At 39.2% G+C, this 24,132-nt stretch overlaps 2 protein-coding genes across 5 annotated transcripts in view; one reads left to right on the forward strand and one right to left on the reverse strand.

Moving 5' to 3' along the window:
- The window catches only part of CCDC117 (coiled-coil domain containing 117), a 35,525-nt gene that overhangs the window by 6,773 nt on the left and 4,620 nt on the right, over window positions 1-24,132 (reverse strand). Inside the window, exons 3-6 of one of the 4 annotated variants that reach the window (XM_077160660.1) lie at window positions 16,396-16,620; window positions 15,792-15,929; window positions 15,459-15,617; window positions 13,959-14,066 (exon numbers count right to left, since the gene is read on the reverse strand). In XM_077160660.1, coding sequence (XP_077016775.1) covers window positions 15,497-15,617; window positions 15,792-15,929; window positions 16,396-16,620 — 484 coding nt within the window. In that variant the 3' untranslated portion in view covers window positions 13,959-14,066; window positions 15,459-15,496. Of the gene's footprint in view, window positions 1-11,134; window positions 14,067-15,458; window positions 15,618-15,791; window positions 15,930-16,395; window positions 16,621-24,132 lie in introns of those variants that run through there. The other 3 variants (XM_077160661.1, XM_077160659.1, XM_077160662.1) reach the window with 3 other exon arrangements.
- XBP1 (X-box binding protein 1) lies at window positions 3,267-8,244 on the forward strand. The gene is given in 6 exon segments (XM_077160658.1): window positions 3,267-3,543; window positions 4,625-4,721; window positions 5,586-5,714; window positions 6,657-6,692; window positions 6,695-6,802; window positions 7,090-8,244. Coding segments are annotated over 6 exon segments (1,155 nt in total). The 5' UTR covers window positions 3,267-3,316; the 3' UTR covers window positions 7,648-8,244.

The following is a 24,132-nucleotide window of genomic DNA, read 5'->3' on the forward strand; positions in this document are numbered from 1 at the left end:
CAGCGTTCTCACCTGCCATACCGGAGACCTAGGTTCGATTCTGGTGCCTGACCATGCAAAAAAAAAAAAAAAAATATATATATATATATATATATATATACACATTCTCTGCATTGAGCTATCAAAACAATGAAAATCAGTAAAAATTTTAGAAAATTGTATCAAAACATATATTCAAAAACTTAATAATTATTAAACATGAGAAGTAAAATAATATTGAAAATGTATCTCTGGATTCGTGGATGAATGAATGAATTGCACTTACTGTAGAATGTGACAAGATTTAGCATCCATTTTCTTCTTTTTTTTCCATTTTTTAAAATATGTGTCCCCATACTGGTATATAACACTACGTAGATGGGAATGGAAGGCGTTTGGTTATAGCAATGTCCTTCAATACTTTTGAGTTAGAAGACAAGTCACTTAGTGATCTATCAAAAAAATTATTTTTACTGAACTCTAAGCTGACAGCTCAATTTTGTCTTCCATCAATTTTATTGAAAGCAAAGAATTAGAATCACTGGAGTTGGGAAGAGATTTGATACTCAGTACTGAGGGTCATTTCCTTTTTTGATATCATCACCAACAGCTAGACCAGTCTATTTGTTCGGCATTCCAGAGGTTTTTCTATCTCAGGGCAAAGTACTTTAGGAAGATTAGCCATGGGTGAGAGGTGGGTCTCTCCTCTGTAGTGTGTTATAATGTCAACTGCGAAAAGGCAGTTGGGTAAAAGAATCTGCTCTAGAGGCATTCTCAGGAATGTAGGTTTTGGAAGAGATTTGATCCATGTATCCACATGTAGCTTGGGAAGTCTTATGTACCTCCATTCTAAAATCACTATTAACACACCTATTTATTCTAACAATGTCAGATTTAATCCCTGAATAAGGCAGGAACCTTACTGGGCTTTTCTTTCTCTTCCTCTGTTCCTCTTTACCTGTGCCATCTTCCCCACTAATATCATCCAGATTAGTGCTATCCAATAGAAATATTATGCAAGCCATGTGATTTTAAATTTTATAGTAGTCTCATTAAAAATTAATAGGTAAAATTAACTTTAACATACTTTATTCCAATATATCAGAATTTCACTTCAACATGTAATAAAATAAAAAATAAAAAATTATTGAGATATGTTGCACTTTAAAATGAAGTCAAGTCCAGTATTTCACACTTGCAGCACATTTCAATTCCAACCAGCCCCATTTTCAAGCACTCAATAGCCACAGATGCCTTGTGGCTACATATTGGAAGGAGCAGTTCTTGAATTTTAGTTTCAGGATGTTTTCCTTTATTTTATTTTTTTTACATTGGCATTTATTTAGACTTAATATTTTACTGGTTTCTTTGCTTATCACTGCTCCTTGTAGTTCACAAAGACTAAGAAGTTTGTATTTTATAACTCTAATCATAGGTGCCTAGTAAGCGTTTTAAAATATTAATGAAACCTGATGCAAGAATTACCAGATTAATCTTACAGAGAGGATATGAAACAGTTCAAGGGTTTAGACTTGGGTATTCATCTTTATGGAGTCAAATTACTGCTTTGCGGTATGATTTAAAATGTTTGCCAAAAAGATGAAAGCCTGAAAACAAAGCCGAGAAGTCAATTTCAATATTCCATTTCATCTCCATTAACCAAGACCAAAATGCAATTGATCAGCCTTTTCTCCTCTTTGTCGCAGTACCCTGTGCTCTTGTCAAGACAGGGTTACTCATTTACACCCTGCTAGACTAACAGGGGCCTCAAGCAGTTTCTTTTTTTATGCCTAAGCTATTTACATTTCTTAGTTTTTAGTTTCCCTGCGATTTCTTACACGGTGCCAGAAATGATCTCAGAATTAATAAACGCTACCTCATTATGCATGACATAACTGCAAGACGCTCAGACTTTCGGAGTTTTCCAAGCTCTTTCAACGTAACCATGGGCTGAAAACAAGGCACAACAAAGGCTTCTGCCAAAAATCAGGAATTGAGCTGCTAGTGGTCTGGAGGCACATTAAGATTTGGGTAGCTCAAGACGGATGAGGGTTATAAGGGAGGTTGGCTTTGCTGTCCTGCAGCGACTCTGATCACCCACCTCTTTTCCAGCCCACAGAAACAGCCTGTGCTCAGGCTGGGCCGGAGCTGGGCCATCCCAGCTTCAATAGTCAACATCTCAGGGGCCTAAGCCTAGATAACAGAAACTGTGTCCTTACAAGGGCCTGGTTCTCAAGAGACTGAATCGCTTTTCTTCTCATCCTGTCCCCTCTCTACCAAAATATAAGTGAGGGACTAAGCTACTTTAGTAACACTCAAGAACTACCTAGAACCCAACACTTCACTTTTTGCGTCTCTTCCAACTACCAGCTACAGGAGTCTTGCTAATTTTTGCGTCCCTGGAACCCAGAAGAGAAGGAAGCAGTAACTACTTGCGAAAGTATTGCTCTATAATTCTGGGGAACTTAACATTGTGCAATCGGCTTCAAAGTGCCTATTGGGCATGTTTTCCCGGGTTTCTCTATTTCAATGTTTTTTCGTCTAAATGGCTCCCCAAAGTGCCTCACTGCGCGGTTACCGCCACGCAGGAGCCGTCAAAAGCCTCGGCACCAGCGCACACACGTGAATTTTTCTTTTCTCCACATGAAATAATAATGTATTCTCATTTCAGAATCGCAGACAGAAAGAATTAAATTACGCCAGCAGGGTATGACAAGACCTAGCCTTGATTAAGCCCTCACTATGTGCTAAACTTCTTTTTCCAAGGCGCGATCTCATTTCGTGGGGAATTCGTTCCAGGCTTTTTTCTCTAACGCAGGACCGATTCGAGCACTCCCTTGACTTTCCGCTCCACTCGGGGCCCAAGGTGGCGCACGAGGCAAAATTCTGTCAGGCTGAGGTAAAAATCTGTTATTCTCAGTAAAAATTTGGAAATATGTCGATTCGGGGTTAAACTCTATCATCCCGGGAGAAAATGCGTCAGTTGGGGGCGGGGGCATGGTATCCATCTGTTGAGGAAATTCTCCGCCTCGCACCGAGATCTTCCCGCGCAAGCAGGGGTCGTCTGGACAGCTCCCGGCCCGCCTGGGACTCACCCCATCTCCAGCTCAGGGCCAGCGGATCGCTCCTGTCTCCTCCTACCGGGAACAGCGGCCGCCACGCTGGACGCCCTGGCCCCGCCCCCGCCACGCTCAGAGATCCAATGCGCACCGAGCGCTGATGTGTGGTCATGCAGCGCTGACCAATCGCAGAGAGCCACGACCATAGAAAGGTTGGGCGCGGCCGGTGCGTCCTGCAGGGCGGCGGCGGTGCGCGCTGGCGTAGACTGTCTCTGGCCATGGTGGTGGTGGCAGCCACGCCGAGTCCGGGTGCCGGGGCCGCCAAAGTGCTGCTTCTGTCGGGTAATCCCGCCGCCGCCGCCGCCGCCCCGGCCAGCCGAGCTATGCCGCTCATGGTGCCGGGCCAGCGAGGGGCCAGCCCGGAGGCGGCGGACGGGGGGCCGCCCCAGGCGCGCAAGCGGCAGCGTCTCACGCACTTGAGCCCAGAGGAAAAGGCGCTGCGGAGGTGGGCGGGGGCCGGGGCCGGGGCCGGGGCCGGGCCGGGGGGCCGCATGGGACCCGCGGAGTGAGGGGCTGGGGCTGGGCGCTAACCACCTCGTAGTGTTTGGGCGTCCGCGGCCTGGCGCGTCCTGTGCCAGCGTGGCTCAGGGCGGGGCGTACGGGGCAGCCTGGACTGACCCTGTCCGCCTCAGCGGGTGGCGTCCGGGGCTGCCTCTATCCTTTTTTTCTTCCATTCTTTCTCACTAGCGGTAGCCAGAGCGGGGGATGCGGGCGCCTGGGATCCCGGCTTTCTTGCTGTGACGGCAGATCGGTCGCTTAGCCTCTCCGAACTTCAGCTTCTTAGCCGTCTTATGGGGTAGATTCCCCTCTTGGTTTGCTCATTTTTTTCTGGAGGGGCGCGGAGCTGAGATTACAGAGCTCTTGAAAGGGCTGTGAGCTCAGACTCCGCTTCCTTAAAATGGTACCTACTTCATGAGGTCGTTGGGAGATTGAGACGTGCATATATTAAGCCCAATACTTAGTCCTCTGTAGATGTTCGTTGTTTTTATGATTAGTGTGGATACCGTTTGCGATTTTTAAGTGCCGGCTTAAGCAGACAGGGGCCCAGTCATCAGGGTACTACACTGGGGTGAAAGGACATCAGCCTCTCCCTTATCTCAGTGGGGTTTCGGGAGGGAGGGTATTTACGTCGCGGAAGGAGTGCAGCATCCTATAGATTTAATCCGTACAGGTTGGATCCCGTTTGAGGGCATTGGAGTCAGGAAGCAGCGTGGGAGTGGGAGGAGAAAAGTTTCCTATGATGCAAGATGGATGGCATAGCGTTTGTGTATAGGTCCTGTGCAGAGACCGCGATGAGACAGAGGTGGATGAAGCAATATCGGGAGAATAAAGCAGGCTTCAAGTCAGATCGACAGAAGGCTGTGTTTCTTGTTTTGTTTTGTTGAGAGAAGGAGCCTAAAGTGTATGTTAAATTAGTCTGCTTTATACCGTAAATTAAAGTGAAAGCACCAGCTGGCCAAGTTTTCAAATAGAGATATAAATAAGGTTTGTGATGATTCAATGTGATACGTTCCTTCTGTTCCCAGGAAACTGAAAAATAGAGTAGCAGCTCAAACTGCCAGAGACCGAAAGAAAGCGCGAATGAGTGAGCTGGAACAACAAGTGGTAGATTTGGAAGAAGAGGTAAAAAATACTGAAGGCGAAAGTCTTTCATCCATTGTATATCCTTCTTTGATGAATGTTCTGGTATTTGCTGCCGGTCCCAAGTTGTTTCAACCCTTTAGAATGTAATTGTGAAATTAAAAATTAAACTAATATAAGTAAGCGTAGATACAGAAGTGGTGAAACTTGAGAGCAGAAGTGATTTCTGACAGACTCTCTGGCATTTGGTGCTAGATCTCAGAGGTTGCTGCACAGTGAATTCAGTAATGTTTGTTGACTTACTGCTAGGAAATAAGCAAAGGAAATCATTGCTTAAACTTAAGACCCTTCCTTGTGTGGTCTTAAGTCCACTAAAGCTTCTCTTCCCCTTCCAGAGCCCAACTGTTTATCTAATCTTAAACTACTGCCAGTTATACCTCCTGAATGAAGGATTATTCATACTGTTCTTATTAAGGTTTGAATTATTAGTTAACTCCTATAAAGAAACATGAGTCCTTCAGGAGCAGTAAAATGGGACATATTTTGATTTTTATGGTCTACCACTTTTATCATTACCTGTCAGTTTAAGATAGAATTTTTTTTAATAAAAAAATCATTTAGCTCATTTCCATCTATATTAGTCTCAAGTCATCCTTTGCTGAGGTCTGGATTAGTAGTTGGAGTCATTATGCTATTCTTTACCCTATGAAATGGCCCTTCTTAAATGGCTTATTTTTCATAATTATGGCCTTGCCTTCTAGTAAGTACCTTGTGTGAACAACTACATAAGCTTCAAGTTTTCCGAACATGTAAGGAGGAGGAAAGGGAACCAATTTCAGTGAAACTTCATCAGGTGAATATGAAAGAATTAGATGCTTTAATAGCCTCTTATGAACTTTCTTTCAGAACCAAAAACTTTTACTAGAAAATCAGCTTTTACGAGAGAAAACTCATGGCCTTGTAGTTGAGAACCAGGAGTTAAGACAGCGCTTGGGGATGGATACCCTGGTTACTGAAGAGGAGGCAGAGACCAAGGTAAATCACCTCCTTTATTTTGTGCCTTATGTGAGAACTGCTTCTAAGCAGCATGATCCAGTGATTATGTTTACATTCTGGACCTCTGAACAAATGTTCTTGATTATCCTTTGGTTTTAAAACCTTTCAGTGCAGGTAGAGTGTCTTTTCTTTCATGACACTTAATTCATTTTTCAAGTGTATAGTGAATAGTACCAACCCCTAATAATTGAAATGTTATATGGCTAAGAACAAGTATAACAATTGCTGACAGCCAACAAGATGAACCATGCAGACATTAAGGAGAACGAGAATGAGACAGTCAAATCAGAATGTGACTAAAATTATAGTTCTTTGATGAATCTGAATGGGTAGGGAAATGATTCATTGTGATAGTTATTCTTGCCTCTGAGAGAAGGGTGATGTATGGTTTTTAGTCCTATGGATAACAGTAAATAAGATAACACTTAGTGAAGGTCTAAGGTTGACAATAGGGCAGTTTTACTCTGTGAAGTTAATTTTTTGTTCAGGAAGAATTTTTTTTGCATGGGCAGGCACCAGGAATCGAATCTCGGGCATGACAGGTGAAAACTCAGACTGCTGAGCCACAGTGGCCCACCCAGGAAGAACTTTTTAAAAAGCAATATCCAAAAAGATGCTAGGCTTAAATTCACTACAGAACTTTATAAGAATATCATGAAGAATTACTGGTCTTGCCTGAATCTTTGCCATGGGTAGGAAAAATGTTTCTGCAAAGATCACAATGAGAAGTTAGTTTTACCTGCCTTTTCTTATCTGTTCTTGGGAAAGACTTAAGAAAGTGGAATAGCATCAGCTCTAAAGAACTGGAGATGGATGGTTTTCTAGCTTTCTTGGAAGTTAGGAGTCACAACAGTCTGGCTCGCATTTCCTTGGGGCCACCAGCTATTTGAGCTGTTGATTCACATTGGTCTTTCCTTCCAGGGGAATGGAGTGAGGCCAGTGGCCGGGTCTGCTGAGTCCGCAGCACTCAGACTACGTGCACCTCTGCAGCAGGTGCAGGCCCAGTTGTCACCCCTCCAGAACATCTCCCCATGGATTCTGATGGCGTTGACTCTTCAGATGCTGAGGTAGGGATCATCCTACTTATTGAAGAGCTCTATAACTACTTAATTCCTCCTATTTGATGCCGGCATGCTTGACCAGACAGATGAAGGCAAGAGAAGTTAGTTTTGGTGGGGCTAGAAGCCCTGTGATAATAGGACATGAGTTATAGATAAATGGGCCTGGTGGGTCCTGAGGTCATCCTGTAGCACAGTGATTAATTTACATTATGGGACTCAATACTAAGTGTTCTAGGTGGATTCTGAAGTGCAGTGTGGTAGGTGAGTTCAATGTGATTTTTGTTTTTTTGCAGTCTGATATCCTGTGGGGCATTCTGGGCAACCTGGACCCAGTCATGTTCTTCAGATATCCTTTCCCAGAGTCTACCAGCCTGGAGGAGCTCCCAGAGGTCTGCCCAGAAGGACCCAGTTCCTTACCAGCCCCCCCTTCTCCATCACTGGGGCCGTCATCAGCCAAGCTGGAAGCCATTAATGAACTAATTCGTTTTGACCATGTATATACCAAGCCCTTAGTCTTAGAGATACCCTCTGAGACAGAGAGCCAAGCTAATGTGGTAGTGAAAATCGAGGAAGCACCTTTCAGCCCCTCAGAGAACGATCGTCCTGAATTCACCATTTCGGTGAAAGAAGAAGTTGTAGAAGATGACTTCATTCCAGAGCTGGGTATCTCAAATCTGCTTTCATCCAGCCACTGCCTAAAGCCACCTTCCTGCCTGCTGGATACTTACTGTGACTGTGGATATGACGGTTCCCCCTCCCCCTTCAGCGACATGTCCTCTCCACTTGATATAGACCATTCTTGGGAGGACAGTTTTGCCAATGAACTCTTTCCCCAGCTGATTAGTGTCTAAGGAGTGATCCATACTGTTTTCCTTTTCCTCGACCATTAACATCACTTTCTGGAGGATAGCAGAGAAGCCGCTGATTGTGCTTCATTTGAAAAGCCAAAGTAGAAGGGGTACAGTTGTAGAGAATTCCTCTAAAGTATTTGTCTCTTCAAACCTCAGAGATCTCCTCAAGTATTGTCTTTTGACATCCAGCAGTCTGAGGTACTCAGATACATTACTCTAATTCAGAACTATAGCTTTTGAGGTTGAAGATGTATCTTAAGGGCAGTAGTTTGCCCTAAATTGGACATGAGCCACTGGCCAAGTGTCTTAAAGTAGACATGGAATTTATGAATGGCTCTTCCCTTCCCCTTCTTGGCATCTCAGCTTGCCTCCACTTTAAGGTCCTTTAGTTTGCTTTTGCAAGCAGAGAGAACACCTACTTGAGGGGGCTACTTTCTCCTCATGTACAGTTCAGGTAAAGATCATGAATCTTTTGTAAAATTTATATAAATTTATTATGTAAATGCTTGATAGAATTTTTCCCTGCTAGAGTAGCTTTTGAAAGGTGCTTTCTCCATTTATTTAAAACTACCCAGGCAATTAAAAAGTGCAATGTGGTGTCTTTGTTCTTTTGATTCCTTCTTGGACCACTGGCCTTGTGTTCTTTCTTCTCTCTGGATGTTTCACTTATTTGTCATGGTAGTAATGTTCCAACTTCGGTGAGCATGCCACTTTTTTTTTAACATGGGCAGGCACCGGGAATCGAACCCGGGTCCTCTGGCATGGGAGGCGAGCATTCTTGCCTGCTGAGCCACCGTGGCCCACCCAGCATGCCACATTTTAAAGTGACTGATGCTTTTCCCCTTAATTACTGCCTGCTTCAATTCCTGATTACCATAAGTGATATAATCTACTCTTTGAATAGTTAATACATTTCTAAATTTCTTCAGCTTAAAAAACCATACTGGCCAGTGTCATACCTAGTAAGTGGCAGCTAGGATGTAAACCTGGGTCTATCTGATTCCAGTGCTTGAAACTCCCTTAACCACTGTTTGCAGTGCTATCTTAAAAATGTTAAGAGAAGGATATGTCATGAAATATCAAGATTCTCTAGCTATTATATTGGGATTAAGAGTATTTTTTATACTCACATTCCCTGGGTTCAATTGTGTCACTGGCTAGAGCTGGGTCTAGGCAATTAATACAACTTATTTACTCATCTGTAAAGGAGAACAATGGTCAGTATCTTTGAAGGTTGCTGAGAGGATTAAAAGATAAGCCTTTTAAGCACTTAGTATATGCTGAGTGCCATACTAAGTACTCAAAAGTTAGCTATTATCTCCTGATCCACTTTGGAGGGGTTTTAATCTCTTAAAAGAATTGCAGTTACCCAAGAATTTATTTCACAAAAGAATAAACCTGTTCAAGGAAAGAAGCCCACTAAATACAACCTCAAAGCTAAAAGACTTTCTAACCTCACCCTTTATGGTGCAACTTCTCCTTGAGAATCTTCTAAGCTATTAAAGGACTTACCTCATTTATAGAAATTTCATCTATGCCAGCAGATGAAACGTTCTATGACAAGTTAGCTTCTAAATGTCATGCTTTCCATTTAACATTACCTGGGATAGGTTAAAATGAATGAACAGAGAAAAATGGCAGGGTTCAAAGAATCCTAAGTGTGAAAGCACAGCTTCAGCTGACTGTAGAGAATATGGTGTGGTGGCTGGAGGCCAGTGTCCACAAGCATACCTGAATGCAGGACAACCTTAAGGTCAGGTTGCTGATACTAGAGACCAGTCCTAGAACCCTGGCAATGCAAGTTTGCTTATGTTCTGAGTTTCTCTACCATAAATGTAAGGACTCTTCAGCTGTCCCCATGATTGAGAACCTTATCTCACCTGATTTTCGGTAGCTCTGAATTTTAAGAGCTGAGAATCTTTTTAGGGATTATATAGGCAGATATAATTACAGATACATTTGAGCTTCCAGCAGAATAGCTTAAGCATCTAGAGAGTGAGGCACAAGTAATTTAAATTTAGTGACATCATATGAAAGAGGCAGCTGTACTAATGGGATATAACGCATAGGACATTCTTGGCCAGTGTAGATTATCAGGGTTTTCATTTCCTGCACAGATGGGTGGAAATTAACTGCTCAGCCTAGAGAAAACACCTGGTATTCAAGGACATTTTCATACTGAAACACCAAAAAAAAAAAAAAAAATGGCTAGAACTAAAACTCAAGATCTGTTCCCCCAAACCAAAATAAGATTTTCATGAAATGTACAGATGCCACATAATCAAGATTAAAGATTCAGGTAATGAGATGCCTGTACACCATTTCCTTGGGCCTTGCAATATTGAACTACATCTACCTCCCTGCTTTTCTACCAGACAGGAGAGCAGAAACAAAATGGGGACAGAACTGTAGCAGAATGTAATTCTGCATACTCCAGAAGTATTTTAAGACATCAGTAAAATTCTAGTCTCCTCTCAGAACTGATTCTTTTTTTTAAGACTTCTAAAGGTCATTAAAGGACAGGAAGACTAGCTTTTTTACCCACCAATCAGGCAATGAAAGACAACATCATTATCTAGCTGGAGACATAGCCTGCCTACACACTGTATTCTAACTGCATCTAATTCATCTCTAAAAGGCCACTGGGTTCTAAGGAACCACAGAATCAATGAAGTTAGAAGATATGAACTAAATTGATATACACAAAACTATATTCCCTCAAGGAGTTTAATGTTATTCTTTCTGAACACTTTGGTAGACCATTTCAATGAAATATAAATGACTAACATTTTAGGTATTGCTGCAAAAGGACTCTTAAGACCAACTAGCCAAATGGAAAGAACAGTGGACCTGGTGAGTTGGATTATAATACTAAATGTGTTAATTAGCCTTTAGTTTCCAAACTTGTAAAATAAATTAGATGAGACAACTTCTTTTAGCAGTGATTTCCAAGTTTTGGTTTGGAACAAAACAGTACCCTTTGTTTTCTATAATTGCAACCCAAACTTAGCTTACCCTGCCTAACAAATCAGCTCCACATTTATCAAGAACCGGTTGTGAAAATGCAGGCAATACTGCCACCCAGTGACCCATCAGCTCTTCAGAAAGAAACTATCATGTAACTGAACATCATGGAATTTTCCTATTCCCTATTTTCAAAAGTTCCGAGTCTCTCTGTGAGATTTATATGCCATTTCCAACTCCACATTTGAACATTTTGAAGATGTAGTCACCACAGTCATCTGAATACTGACAATCAACAGTAAACAGCTCTGAGTGGAAAATGTCTGAGTTTTAGAACGGCAAAACATGGTCTGCCGATTTTGGAAATAGCTAATTTATGAAATTAACCTTTAACCCAACATAACTATCCTTTAAGAATTTACATTAGTTCCCTCACTGAAATGTCTTAACTACAATTTAAAGGAAGACAAAGAGGTATCTGATTTCATTTAAGTGCAGGAATATTACTATCTCACAAAGTCCAAAACACTTAAAGTTTTATTGAAAATGATAGAATACAGAAACACCAGATTCTCATTTTAAAGAAAAATTGACCGCATCTTCTGGAACATCCCTAGCACTATACCATTCTTGTTACCATTAAAAAACAAAACAAAACAAGTTTCAGACCCAAAATAATGAATGAACCTGCAGATAAACATTCCTCTCTTAGTTCTGGCCTCCATTCAAATTATTTTTCTAAATTTTACATTTGTATCTTTTTAAGAACAAGTAGCAGTTTTTAATTTAATATTTGTGAGAACTGGGCTTTCTTCATATTAACTGAAAAAAACACACACACACACACTCTACTCAAACTTAGAGAAAATATACATTTGTTCATTAAAGCTCAATTGCTTTAGATAACTTCTTCTTTTCACACATTAGCACAGTAAGCCAATGTTTGATCCATGCTGCAAAAGCTGTACAAAATGAAACAGACCTTTAATTCCCTAGGAAATCATTAAGGCAAAGCAAAAGACTTACGCGTGAAAAGAAAAACAAAGCAGAGGCATTGGGACTGTGGAGACGGCTCAGATGAGTAAGCACCAAAAGAATGAAGAAAACAGTCTTTGTATAAACATATGCAAGACAATCAAGTTCAAAACGGAACATTAAACATCCATTTTCCTGCAGAAATAAATACGTCAAATAATTTGACTCTTGAAACAAGTTCTGTTTGGATTTTAATTAACAGAATCTTAACTCTTTCCTATATCTACCAATAGTATTAGAGCCTTGTCTGGGGGTCCTTCTTTCCTCCTCTTCATCATTCAGACCTTTGATCGAAGGCCTGTCCAACAACAGAGGATAATTTTAATCATGTTTTGGGCTTTTCTTTGGAAAGCAGTCATCTCACCTTTCTAACACTGGGACTAACTCTTAACTCCCGGCACTCCATTTTGCGAGCTGTACTAAAATCAACTTTTAGCATGGAGGCGTCTTTAAGGCTAGACTTTTCAAGCTGGTCCCATTAAACAATGACCTCAAGGCAGGAGTTTCTCTAATGGCATGAATCAAACACGTGCACATTTCAACAGAATATAGTTTACATTCATCTCTAAGTCTGAGATTAAGAAACTATTAGCTGGTTTCCAATTGGTTTCAATACTGGTTTGAAGTTCGAATAATTTTACTGTGTAGACATTAAATACTCTGTTTAAATATTAAACATTAATTTTTTCCTGACTATCCAGACAGAAATAGGGAAAGCAGGAACAACTGGCAAGAGAAGAAACAAGTCCAATTAATAGACTTGTGATATCCATGCCATCTGTAACAAGGGAAGGGATTTCAGCATGGGTTTCAAAAATGCCTAGGAGCTGGTTTCTAAAAGTTCATCTCTACTTGACATAAACCATTTTTTTTCTACACAAGGTATCTGATTCCTTTAAGGGTGGGGTGGGGTGGGGAAGGAACCCAGAAAATAAAACGGAACAACAACAAAAACTGCAGTTGTCTCCTGTTGTGTGATGAAAGGGCCAGTATTACACTCATTTAAAAGTCAGAGTGGACAGTAGCAATAAAGGAATTGTCATTTTTATGGTGCACTACAAGTCCTTGCCACACAAAAGAGCTCTTCCTGAGAAATAATAAACTTGAATCCCGGTTATCTCCAGAGGACACCTTGAGCCTGATTTAGATACTCTATAGATGATGAAGATTCCCTACTAGCAGGAAGCTATTTTCTCTGTACTTTTAGGCTTACTGCACAATAGTTAAAGCACCAGGCAAACTGGCTATTTCAGAGCATCTCAATGTCACCTGCCTACATGTTCTCAGGTTAATTATTCATTGTTTTCTAAATTAACATTTTAAAAACTCAACTAGATAATACAGGTCTTTTTTTTTTTTTTAATTTCAGAAGTCAGTGATGTTGGGTTTCGCTGACACAGCACTTCCTCAGGATTTAACATTTAATTAAGGGATGCTTCTTCCATAGCCAATTTGCACATGGGTTCCCTCACAATCTTTTAAACTATCACACAGAGTTAATTAAGTGTAAACATTACTGAATAACCGGGATTATCAACTATGCAAGGGAAACCAAGGAGTAACAGTAGCACAAGGCAAATAAGCCTTGAAGGGAAAACCTTTTCTTTGTATTTTCATTACATTTTCAGAGGTGAAAAGGTGAGCCAAAATACTACTTGCTATTTAATCAATATAACAATATTGAATTGATAATTGATTTACAAGTTTTGGGGCCTTGCTAATTTCTTAACAATAGGCTTACACTACAGCTTTCTTTCTGCCTTCTCACCAACTATATATATTCACCACTGTAAACAGAGCTTCAAGCCATCTACAGACTGAGTGTCTGAACTTCCAGGGTACAGTTTCCTTCTTTCTTAATGTATCTTTTTCATCTCCAAGTGACTGAATGGTTAAAACAATATGACAGATGATTTAAGACACCCTTACTTATACAGCTACTACACTTGCCTTTTATTTTAATAAGCCCTTAGAACATGGCTTTTCCCTTAAGACAAGCTTCCTTGGCAAAAAACTGAATACAATAAATGGCTACCCAAAATGAAGAGTCCCACCCCAAATCACAGGTGGAGATATAACACCCGTTTCATAAAACTTTCAAGTCCCTATACTATGCAGGTAGGCTAATGGCTGAGCACAGGAGCCTTCCAAAATTTGACAACTTAAGTGTAGAAACTGGTCTCTAGAGTTCCATCTCTTCTTCTGTGCAAGCAGCTGTCTCCAAACTATTGTAAAGTGGCATCCCTGTTTGCTGAGGTTCCAAGAACAGTTCAGTTCTCTGAGGGAAGGCAGTGCCAGCAGCTGCATGCTTAGTTTGACTCTCTCCTATATAGTCCTTAGCATTAGATGACAGCTTTGACTTATCAGAAAGGAGTTCAGGGAGAGGTTTCCAGAGCACAAGCTCCATGGAAGGACGGGTCCTAAGAAATAAAATATAGATTTTTATAAAAACTTCTAGGACATAAAAATAAAAGATATGTGCTGAAAAGTTAATTTGTTTCATAACACCCTAGGGGAAGAACTGATGGCATCAAAATCAGAGATTTATGATAACCAAACTGATCTTTAGACAGGCCACTCAAATACATTAAGAACTGCATAGAGAACTATGATTTTTTAAGTAAACCAAATAGTTGTATTGACGCTGTAATTAAAATTAACATAAACATCCAATGTGAAAAACATATGCCCTGCAGTTAATTTAACACGATAATTTTTTTTTAAACGTGGTTAATATTAGCAGATAGGGGCTGCTAAATTGATCAAGCAGCTATCTTGTATTAAATTATTATAAATGGAAGTGAAACACTGGGCAAACACATTAAAAATATCTCAGATGCTTTTTCCTTAGTATAGCTAAAAGGATAATCACTACAGTTAAGTCAAAATTATTTGTGTTACTCCTGTAGCACTGATGGTTTCTGGGACCCAAAGGCAAGTAAAGTAAAATAAGGAATAACACCCCCAAAGGCTAGCTTCTGGAAAACTAGTAAGAGCAGAAAGCTCTATGTATTAGGTTGGAGGGCAATGTGACTGTTTACTCAATGGCTAAACTATTTATCCATCCTCAGGACTGGGTGGTTAATTATGAGCTCAAGCTAGGGCACTAATGTAAACCCTCTGTGATAACATCAAGCAGCAGTTGAATCTGAGCACTAATCACTCACACTGTGTCCAAAGGCAATAACTGCCTCATGCATCTGGCATTACTGGAACTGGTGTTCTATGAAATTCTTTCATATATCTGAAACTTATCCTGAGTACCAAATCTTTCTAAAGTATTTTCTAGGTAATATCTAAATGGTACTTTATAACACCCACTATTTTACAAAGAGGATGAGGACTAGTGATCATCTCTAGGTTCAAGGGCTAGAGAGATAACAGAGCTAGTCATCTGTTCTTAAGCTAATGGGCCCCAGGCCACTGTGCTTTTTCAGGTACTTATGTTTGCTTTCAAGTTTTCTCTCCTGTCCTCTGACACTGAAACATTGTTTCTTTTGTTCTAACCTGCTTTCTCTGTTTCTACACTGATGAGCTAGGAAACCAGTTACCCTAGCTCATTAAACTGTGCCTAAATTAAGAACAAAATTACTCTGCTAAAGGCCCTGAGGGGCTAGCTAAGAGCCAAGAATATGAGCTTTGGTTTGTGGTCTCTGTGATAACTATTTTGACTATGAGGAAACCTTTCTGTTTCATTTCCTAGATCTCCAGGGTGTTCTTGAATAACTGAAAGAGCTAGATAAATAAGAGGCTTCAATACTGAGAATCCTATATCCTATCACAAGAACTTAAGAGAATGGGATCTCACTTACCAGTCCACCTATTCCCAAATAATAGACTTAAGTGCATTTCAGGACTTTGAAAGATCCAAAGAGCCAAAAAGTAAGCAGGTAAGGCAGCCACTCCTGCACACTTCAACCTTCTGCTTGTATAGCATTTGCTGATCCATTCCTCCCCCACCTGCCAATACACTAAGAAAAGGTCTGTCACCAACCTGGGCTAAATACACAACCTACTGTGCTTTCACTTGACTGGTGATCAGAAGGAGATGAAAGAGATGGCTAGGAAAGGACAGGCAGTGTCTAGAGACACTGGATGTTCCTTCAAAGATCATAATTAAATGGAAACCAGGTACCAAAACTTACATGGACTCAATCATTTTCTTTGTAAAAACTTCATCAAACTCCCTCTTCAAGCCTGTTTTCATGGTATCAGAAAGGACAAGACTGGGAAGGTGATCAATATTTCTGTCAGCTTCAACTTCTTCATCTTCATCAATTATCCTAAATAAATTAAGGTAGAACAGCAAAGGAAAATAATTTAGACAAGCTATTATATATTCTTCTAGTAACTGGGCAAAATTTAACAAATAAAAAAATAAATAGGTGTTACAATAAAAGGTCAAGTGCAAAATGAGACTACAGCTGGGTGAAAAAAAATACAGAAGTTGTTCAACATTTCATTAAACAAAGTTTTTCATAAGATGCAACCAAATTTGAAGAATGTGTCCCAGAAAACTATCTCATAAACCCAAAATGAACATGCAGAGACAGATGGTTAGTGAAAATACCTAGTTCAGTTCTAAGAGAATAGCTTACTCTAACATTCAAGCGTATACTTTAAGTGCCCCAACTTTTATATTCTCTCTGAAAGGTTGAGGATCAAAGTATCATTAAATGACAAATGAGACTAGCTTAGACAGACATTAAAAAGGAATAGCAACAAGCCAGCTATATGCTGCCCACTTACCTGTCCTCAATCTCCTGAAGCCTCCTCCGGGCAACCTCGCACTGCGGTTCTCCAGTTGTCTGATCCATTTCTTCACAAATGGCATCTAACATGCCAGATGCAGAAAGTCCACTGGTGCATGGATTTACTCCATGACCCTCTACATCTTGATGTGCACAAAGAATCCAGTCATTAGGACCAGAACAAAGCCCTGCTTCAGTCAGCCTTTTCTTTCTTACTGGACAACTAGGGGGGAAAAATCCAATGAAAATCCTTTTATTCTTAATTAGCTAGAAAACAAATGAAATGCATATCATCACCATCTTTAATCAATTTTTTATATGCAAAAAACTCTATAATTCTTCAGAGCGTCTGACTGCAAGATGGAAAATCATGCCCCGCCTCCCATCATTCTCACTCAGCCACAAAGCCTCCCCAGTATTTTCTCCTGCTCTTCGTCAAATTTTTTTGCTTTTTACAAGCTGCACATGTGAAAGTTTGTCTTTCCAGACCAGAAGTGTTCAATATGGGAACTTAAAGTCATTCCTACTTACTCACTCCTGGAAAGGTCAAATGGGAGGTTAAAAAAAAAAAAAAGCCACAATGCAGTAATTCAGCACCAGCTATATTTTGTCATACTGCTGCTTCTCCGTCAAGCTAATCATATGGGGAGAGGGTTTGACTACCATTCTATAATTTCCTAGTGAAAAAAAAAATGTCTGCCTCATTAGGTATGTTCCGTACTCTAAGAGCAGGTGATTCTACTGATTTCTTGTTTCCCTCCAAGATGTCAGAGGCTATCATTTGGCTATTGGTCCCTAACCAATAATGGGGTCTACTCTTTCTCCCACTTGCAATGTACTATTCTTCATTCACTTCCTAGACAAATCTGTAGCTCAGAGACCATAGACAGTTCATCAAATTAAATTTCTTCGTTTTGCAGATTTGATAAGTAGGGCCTAGGAAAGCTCAAGGGCTCTCCTGCAGTGTCTCACAGCAAGGTAGTAAGCTACAGGTTTGGGTTCAGATCCCAAAGTTCCTAAATCCTAACCCTATGCCATTTTCACTGAATTCATTTACCCACTTAGGCTTAACTGTTCAAGAAGCGCCTACCATGAACTAGTACTTGCAAGCACCAAGAAATGCCCAGGAAGCTATCTGAAGCAAGTTAAACTGAGAACTGAACTTTTTCTATTTAGACCCAAAGCATTTTATTTCTTGGGCATCAGCAAGTACAATTTCAAGACCAGAACATAACTCTGTAATCAAAAAATTCACTGAGAATTGACAGTCAAAGAAAGAAGCATCTGTTACAAGAGGATATTCATATTCCATGTCAAGATTGAGAAAATCGACATTAAAACTTTTTGGTGAAAAAAAGAAGTTTTGGGCAATATATAATATCTGACAAATAACGCTCTTTGAACTACACTGCAATCCACTATTAAGTAATATGTTTGGTTTATAGTTATTTAACGCATAAGAAAATATTAAGAACATGACCTATACATCAAATATGTCTGTAATATTTGGATAGTTTAAGAAAATATGTGATGTTCTGGAAAACAGAAGAAAATAAAGATATATATATAAGAAACCAGCTAAAAAAAATAAAAGCATAACAAATATAGAGGGAATTTACTTGGCACATCTAACAATTTAACTATTAAATGCAACTGAGTATAAGAGCTGGGTTCTGACCCACACTGACATAACTGTGGGCTGCTTTGTACATAATTAGAGACTGATGATGTTTAAATCACAAGGAAAATGTGGTATGGGACCGCTAAGAGTTAATGGAAGTGAACAGGAAGAAGTCATCAATATGGCGACATAAGACATCCCCTGGAAAAATCTCCCCTCAGAATCAGGTAATAAAACGACAAGTCTCGCTTGCTCAGAACTCTGAAGGATGACAGAGAACTGAAGGAGGAGTCAATAAATGAAATGAGACAAAGAAAAAGAAAAATAATCTCCAAGAAAAGGTAGGAAATTTCTCTTTCGGATGCAACAGTCCAAACCCATCCCCCTTGCTCAGTCCTGTGCACTTTGGGAGTCATGCAGACCAGTAGGGCCTGGTCCCTCCAGCCACTGATGCAGACTATAGAGCCACTCACTGCAGCAATGTAGAACCCCACACATATCCAGGCACAGGGATCCAAGTTCACAGAGATCCAGGGTGGGATACAAGCTGCTGGGTCGTACTGCATGCTGAATACAAAATGGCCCCAGGGGAAGAAAACAAAAAGCCAAAAATAAGAGACAATGGCAGAACTGTGGGCAAAAGGTACACATACTCAATCCAGTCTCTGGACCACCTAAACCCAAAATGGTTTTTCTGAAGTGGGGACCCACCTTTCTGAATTGACCCCACCTGGCTCCCCATATTACAGTTCCCTAACAGGGAAGAAACTGGCAGAAAAAAGCATCACAGAAAAAAAAGGGTGGGGGTAGGGATGACAATTGCTCTATGACAGCACGGGCCGCAGAAATGAAAAGTATAAGGAAAAGGGGGGCACTGAATGAGGAAGAGAATTTAAACAAATCCTAACAGTTGGGGAGAAATTCTGCACAAAAGCAAACAGAACAGATCAAGATTCCCAGAGAAGGAGCAGAGGAGAGGAAGCTTTCTCCTGGAAGTGAAACAACTGCACAAAAAGAACACACTTAAAAACTGTACCACATACCCAAGGCAAGAATGAGATGAGGAAGAACTGAGAAAATATGAACAAACTTGGGATACCCTAAGGTCCAGAATAAGTGGGACCAGGTATCAAAGGGCCTTAACACAAGCCAATAATTCCTAAATAATAAAACCCTAGACAAGAGGGAAAAACTGACTTTCAGTTCAAACAGATCTCCTAAATCAATTCAAGAAGATGAAGGAAAATATGGATAAAGAGCTAAAGGATATCAAGAAGACAATGTGTGGACATAAAGAAGAATCTGAAAGTATAAAAAGAAATATTAGGGGAGGTGAAAGGCACAATAACAGAGATTAAAAATACACTAAAGGCATACAACAGCAGAAATGAGAAGGCGTCAGAAAGAATCAGTATAAACAGGACAAATAACATCACACAGTCAGGAGAAAAGAACAGAAAAAAATGAGCAGTCTCAGGGATTTGAGTAACAGCATGGGTGTCCCAGAGGACAAAGAGAAAGGAAAAGGGGCAGGAAGAATATTTGTAGAAATAATGCCCCCAAATTTCCCGATTTTTATGAAACACATAAATATACATGTGTAAGAAAATCAACGTACTCCAAACAGAATAAATCCTAGTAGATCTACTCCAGGACACATACTCCTCAGAATGTCAACTGCTGAAGACAGAATTCTGAAAGCAGCAAGAGAAAAGTGATTTATCACATATAAGGGATCCACAATAAGACTAAGTTCCAACTTCTCATCAGAAACCATGGAGGGGGCGAAGGCAGTGATATGATATATTTAAGGCAATGAAAAGGAAAAACTGCCAGCTAAAAATTCTTTATTCTGACACACAGTCCTTCAAAAATGACGAATAGTTAAAATATTCACAGATAAACAGAAACAGAGAGAGTTCCTCAAAAGAGATCTGCTCTACAAGAATTACTCAAGAGAGTTCCTCAAGTTGAAAGGAAAAGACAGGAGGAGGAAAACGGTGTGGAATAGAGTGAAGAAATGAAGATCATCAGTCAGGATAACTAAAAGGGTAAATGCAAAATTCAACAGCACAGTATCCTTAATATACAACTCTAGTCTTTAATTTCTCTCAGAGTCAGAATGCAACTGAACAACAAGTAGGCATACTTCCTGATAATGGAGATGAAATATAAAGACATAAACTGGGACAAAACAACATAAAGAGAGAAACAGGATTATGGGAGCACAGAATATGTATGCTATTGAAGCTAACTTAGTCTCTTTTCAAAATCCCAGGATAACTACAAAGAATGCATTTTTTTTTTAAAATACAGAAACAGAAATGAGAAAAGGGATCAGTCAGATACATCACAAAATATCAACTATACAGAAAAGAAGGTTGCAATAAAGGAAAAAAGACACCAAAAATACATATATATGATATATAAAAACCAAAGGACAAAATGGCTAAATTACTGCCTTTCCAATAATAATACTTAATATAATGGAATTAAACTTAATCAGAAGTCACAGACTGGCAGAATGGATTTAAAAAAAGCATGATCCATGGTGATGAATACGCAACTATGTGATGATATTGTGAGCCACTGATTGCACACCAAGTATGGAATGTTCATATGTTAAGAATGTTCATGTTTGTAGGTTGATTTTATCCATAAAAATTAAAAAAAAAAAAAAAGCATGATCCAACTATATGCTGCTTACAAGTGAAAGAATGGAAAAGAGATATTCCATGCAAAAGGTAACCAAAAAAGAGCTGGGACAGCCTTACTAACATCAGACAAAATCAACTTTAAGTTGAAAGCTGTTATAAGGGACAAAGAAGACATTATATATTAATAAAAGGGGCAACTGAACAAGAACAAATAACAGAGATAAATATTTATGCACCTAACCATGGTGCACCAAAATGAGACAAACACTGGCAAAACTGAAAGGAGGAATAGACACCTCTATAATAATGGTTAAATACTTCAGTATACCACTCTCATCAATAGATGGAACAGAAGATCAATAAGGAAACAGAAAAATTGAATAATACGATAAATAGACCTGACAGACATATACAGAACACTGTACCCCAAAGAGCAGGCTATATATTCTTCTCAAATGCACGCGGATCATTCTCCAGGATAGAACACACAGGGCCACAAAAGAAGTATTGATAAATTTTAAAAGACTGAAATTATTCAAAGTATCTTCTCTAACCATATTGGCATAAAGCTAGAAATCAGTAACAGCAGAGAACGGGAAAATCCACAAATATATGGAAGTTAAATAACACTCTCTTAAATAATCAGTGGGTCAAAGAAGAAACTGCAAGGGAAATTAGTAAATATCTTGAGACAAATAAAAATGAGAATACAATATACCAAAACCTATAGTATGCAGTGAAGGCAGTGCTGAGAGAAGAATTTATAGCCCTAAACACTCATATTAAAAAATGAAGAATAAAAATCAAAGACCTATCTGTACACCTGGAGGAACAAACAAACAAAAAACAGCAAACTAACCCCAAAGCAAGCAGAAGAAAAGAAATAAAAAGATTAGAAAAGAAACAAATGAAACGGAGAATAAAAAAAACAATAGAGCATTAACAAAACCAAAAGATGGTTCTTTATAAAGATCAATAAAATCAACAACCCCGTAGATAGAATGACTAAGAAAAAAAGAGAGATGACACAAATAAATAAAATAAAATGAGAGGGTGGACATTATTACTGACCCCTCAGAAATAAAAATGGCCATAAGGGGATACTATGAACAACTGTATGGCAACAAACTAGACAACTTAAATGAAATGGACAAATGTCTAAAAACACACAAACAGCCTACAGTAACTTTAAGACACAGAAGACCTTAACAAACCAATTACAAGTAAAGAGATTGACTCAGTCACCAAAACTCCCAACAGATTAGTTACTTCACATCTCTGTGCTTCAATTTTTCTTCTGTGAAATGGAGCTAATAATTCCCACCTCACAGACTTACTGGGAAAACAAAATTTGATGATGTACATAAAGAGCTAGCCCAGTGGTATGTGTAAATAAAAAATAAATCCCAATATTTCCTAACAAAAAAAAAAACTCCCAACAAAGAAAATCCCTGGAACAGATGGATTCACAGGTAAATTCCACCAATCATTCCAAGAATACCAACCTTGCTCAAACTCTTCCAAAAAAACTGAACAAGAAGGAACATTCTACCTAACTCAATCAATGAGGCCAACATCACCCTAATACCAAAGCTAGATAAAGATACAATAAAACAAAGTTATAGACCTATTTCTCTTGTGAATATGGATGCAAAAATACTCCACAAAATGAAAGAAATTTAAAATAAATAAATACCTGCAAACTGAATTCAACAGCAGAAAAGAATTATCACCATGATCAAGTGGGTTTTAGCCCATGTATGCATTGTAAGAACAGCACCCTACTTTGCAGAATTGGAAAAACTAATTACCAAATTTATTTGGAAGGGTAAGAGCCCTGAATAGCCAAAAAACTCTTGAAATGGAAAAATCAACTTGGAGAACTCTTACTTCCTGACTTATTACAAAGCTTATTACAAACCTAGTGATGAAAACAGCATGGTATTGGCATAAAAGAGACCACAAAGCACAGTGGTCAAGACAACATGACACTAGCACAAGAATAAATATACAGACAAATGGAATGGAATTGAAAGTTCAGAAATAGACCCTCACACCTCTGGTTAACCGCTTCTTGACAAGACTGCACCCAATTGGGACAGAACAGTCCCTTCAACAAATGGTGCTGGAAGAATTAGATATCCATATTCAAAAGATTGAAAGAGGACCCCTATTTTATACCTTATACAAAAATTAACTCAAAATGGACCAAAGAACCATAAACTCTTAGAACTAAATGTAAGGAAGCATCTTCAAGACTTGTGTATGAGGTAGTTTCTTAGACCTTATACCAAAGCACAGGCAATGAATGAAAAAAATAGGTAACTGAAACCATCTCAAAATGAATACTTTCGTGCTTCAAAGAACTTTGTCAGGAGGGTGAAAGGGCAGCCCACTCAATGGGAGAAAATATTTGGAAACCACATATCAGGTAAGGGTTTAATATCAAAGATATATAAAGAGATCCTACAACTCAATGATAAAAGGGCAACCCAATTTAAAAATGTGCAAAAGACACAAATAGATATTTTTCCAAAGAGGATATACAAATGGTTAAAAAGCACATGAAAAGATGTTCAACATCAACTAGCTATTAGGGAAATGCAAATTAAAACTACGGAGATAATCATTTTACACCTACTAGAACAGTCACTATTAAAAAAACAGAAAGCCTGTTCAAGTATAGTAGAGAATGTGAAGAAATAGGAACACTTATTCACTTTTGGTGGGAACAGAGAGTGGTAAAGCGGATATGGACAACAGTTTGATGGTTCCTCAGGAAGCTAAATAAAGAATTGCCATACGATCTGACAATCCCACTACCAGGTACAAATATGAACTAAAAGCAGGGACACAAACAGACAACTGCACACCAATATTCACACAGTGGCATTATTACAACTGCCAAAAGACAGAAACAATACAGGTGTCCATCAACTGATGAATGGATTAACAAAAAACAGTATATGCCTACAGTGGAATATTATGCAGCTGTAAGAAGAAATGCAGTCATGATGCTTATGATTTACATGGATGACTTTGAGGACATTGTTGAGTGAAATAAGTCAGATATAAAAGTACAAATATCATATGACCTGCTATGAACTATAATTAGCAAATTTACAGTACTAATATCCAAAAAGTGTTTAATAATTATACAATCTCCAGAAAGATACAATGAGGGCTGAGAACAAAGAACTGATGCTTAATTTGTGCACAATATGTAACAGTTTGATTGTAAATGTTTGGAAATGGATGAAAGTGACAGGAGCACATTACAGTGAGTGTAATTAAGAGCAATAATATGTGGGTTGAAAGGGAGAGGTTAGAGTCATATATGTTACCAGAAGGAAAACCAGAGTGAAACATAAAGAACCCTCTTCAGGGTCAAAGTGTTCTAGAGTTGATTGTGGTGATATTAGAACAACTCTGCACACTGAAGACAGTGATTGTACAC

This window comes from Tamandua tetradactyla, chromosome 5, assembly GCF_023851605.1.
Source record: "Tamandua tetradactyla isolate mTamTet1 chromosome 5, mTamTet1.pri, whole genome shotgun sequence".
Taxonomy (NCBI): Eukaryota; Metazoa; Chordata; class Mammalia; order Pilosa; family Myrmecophagidae; genus Tamandua; species Tamandua tetradactyla.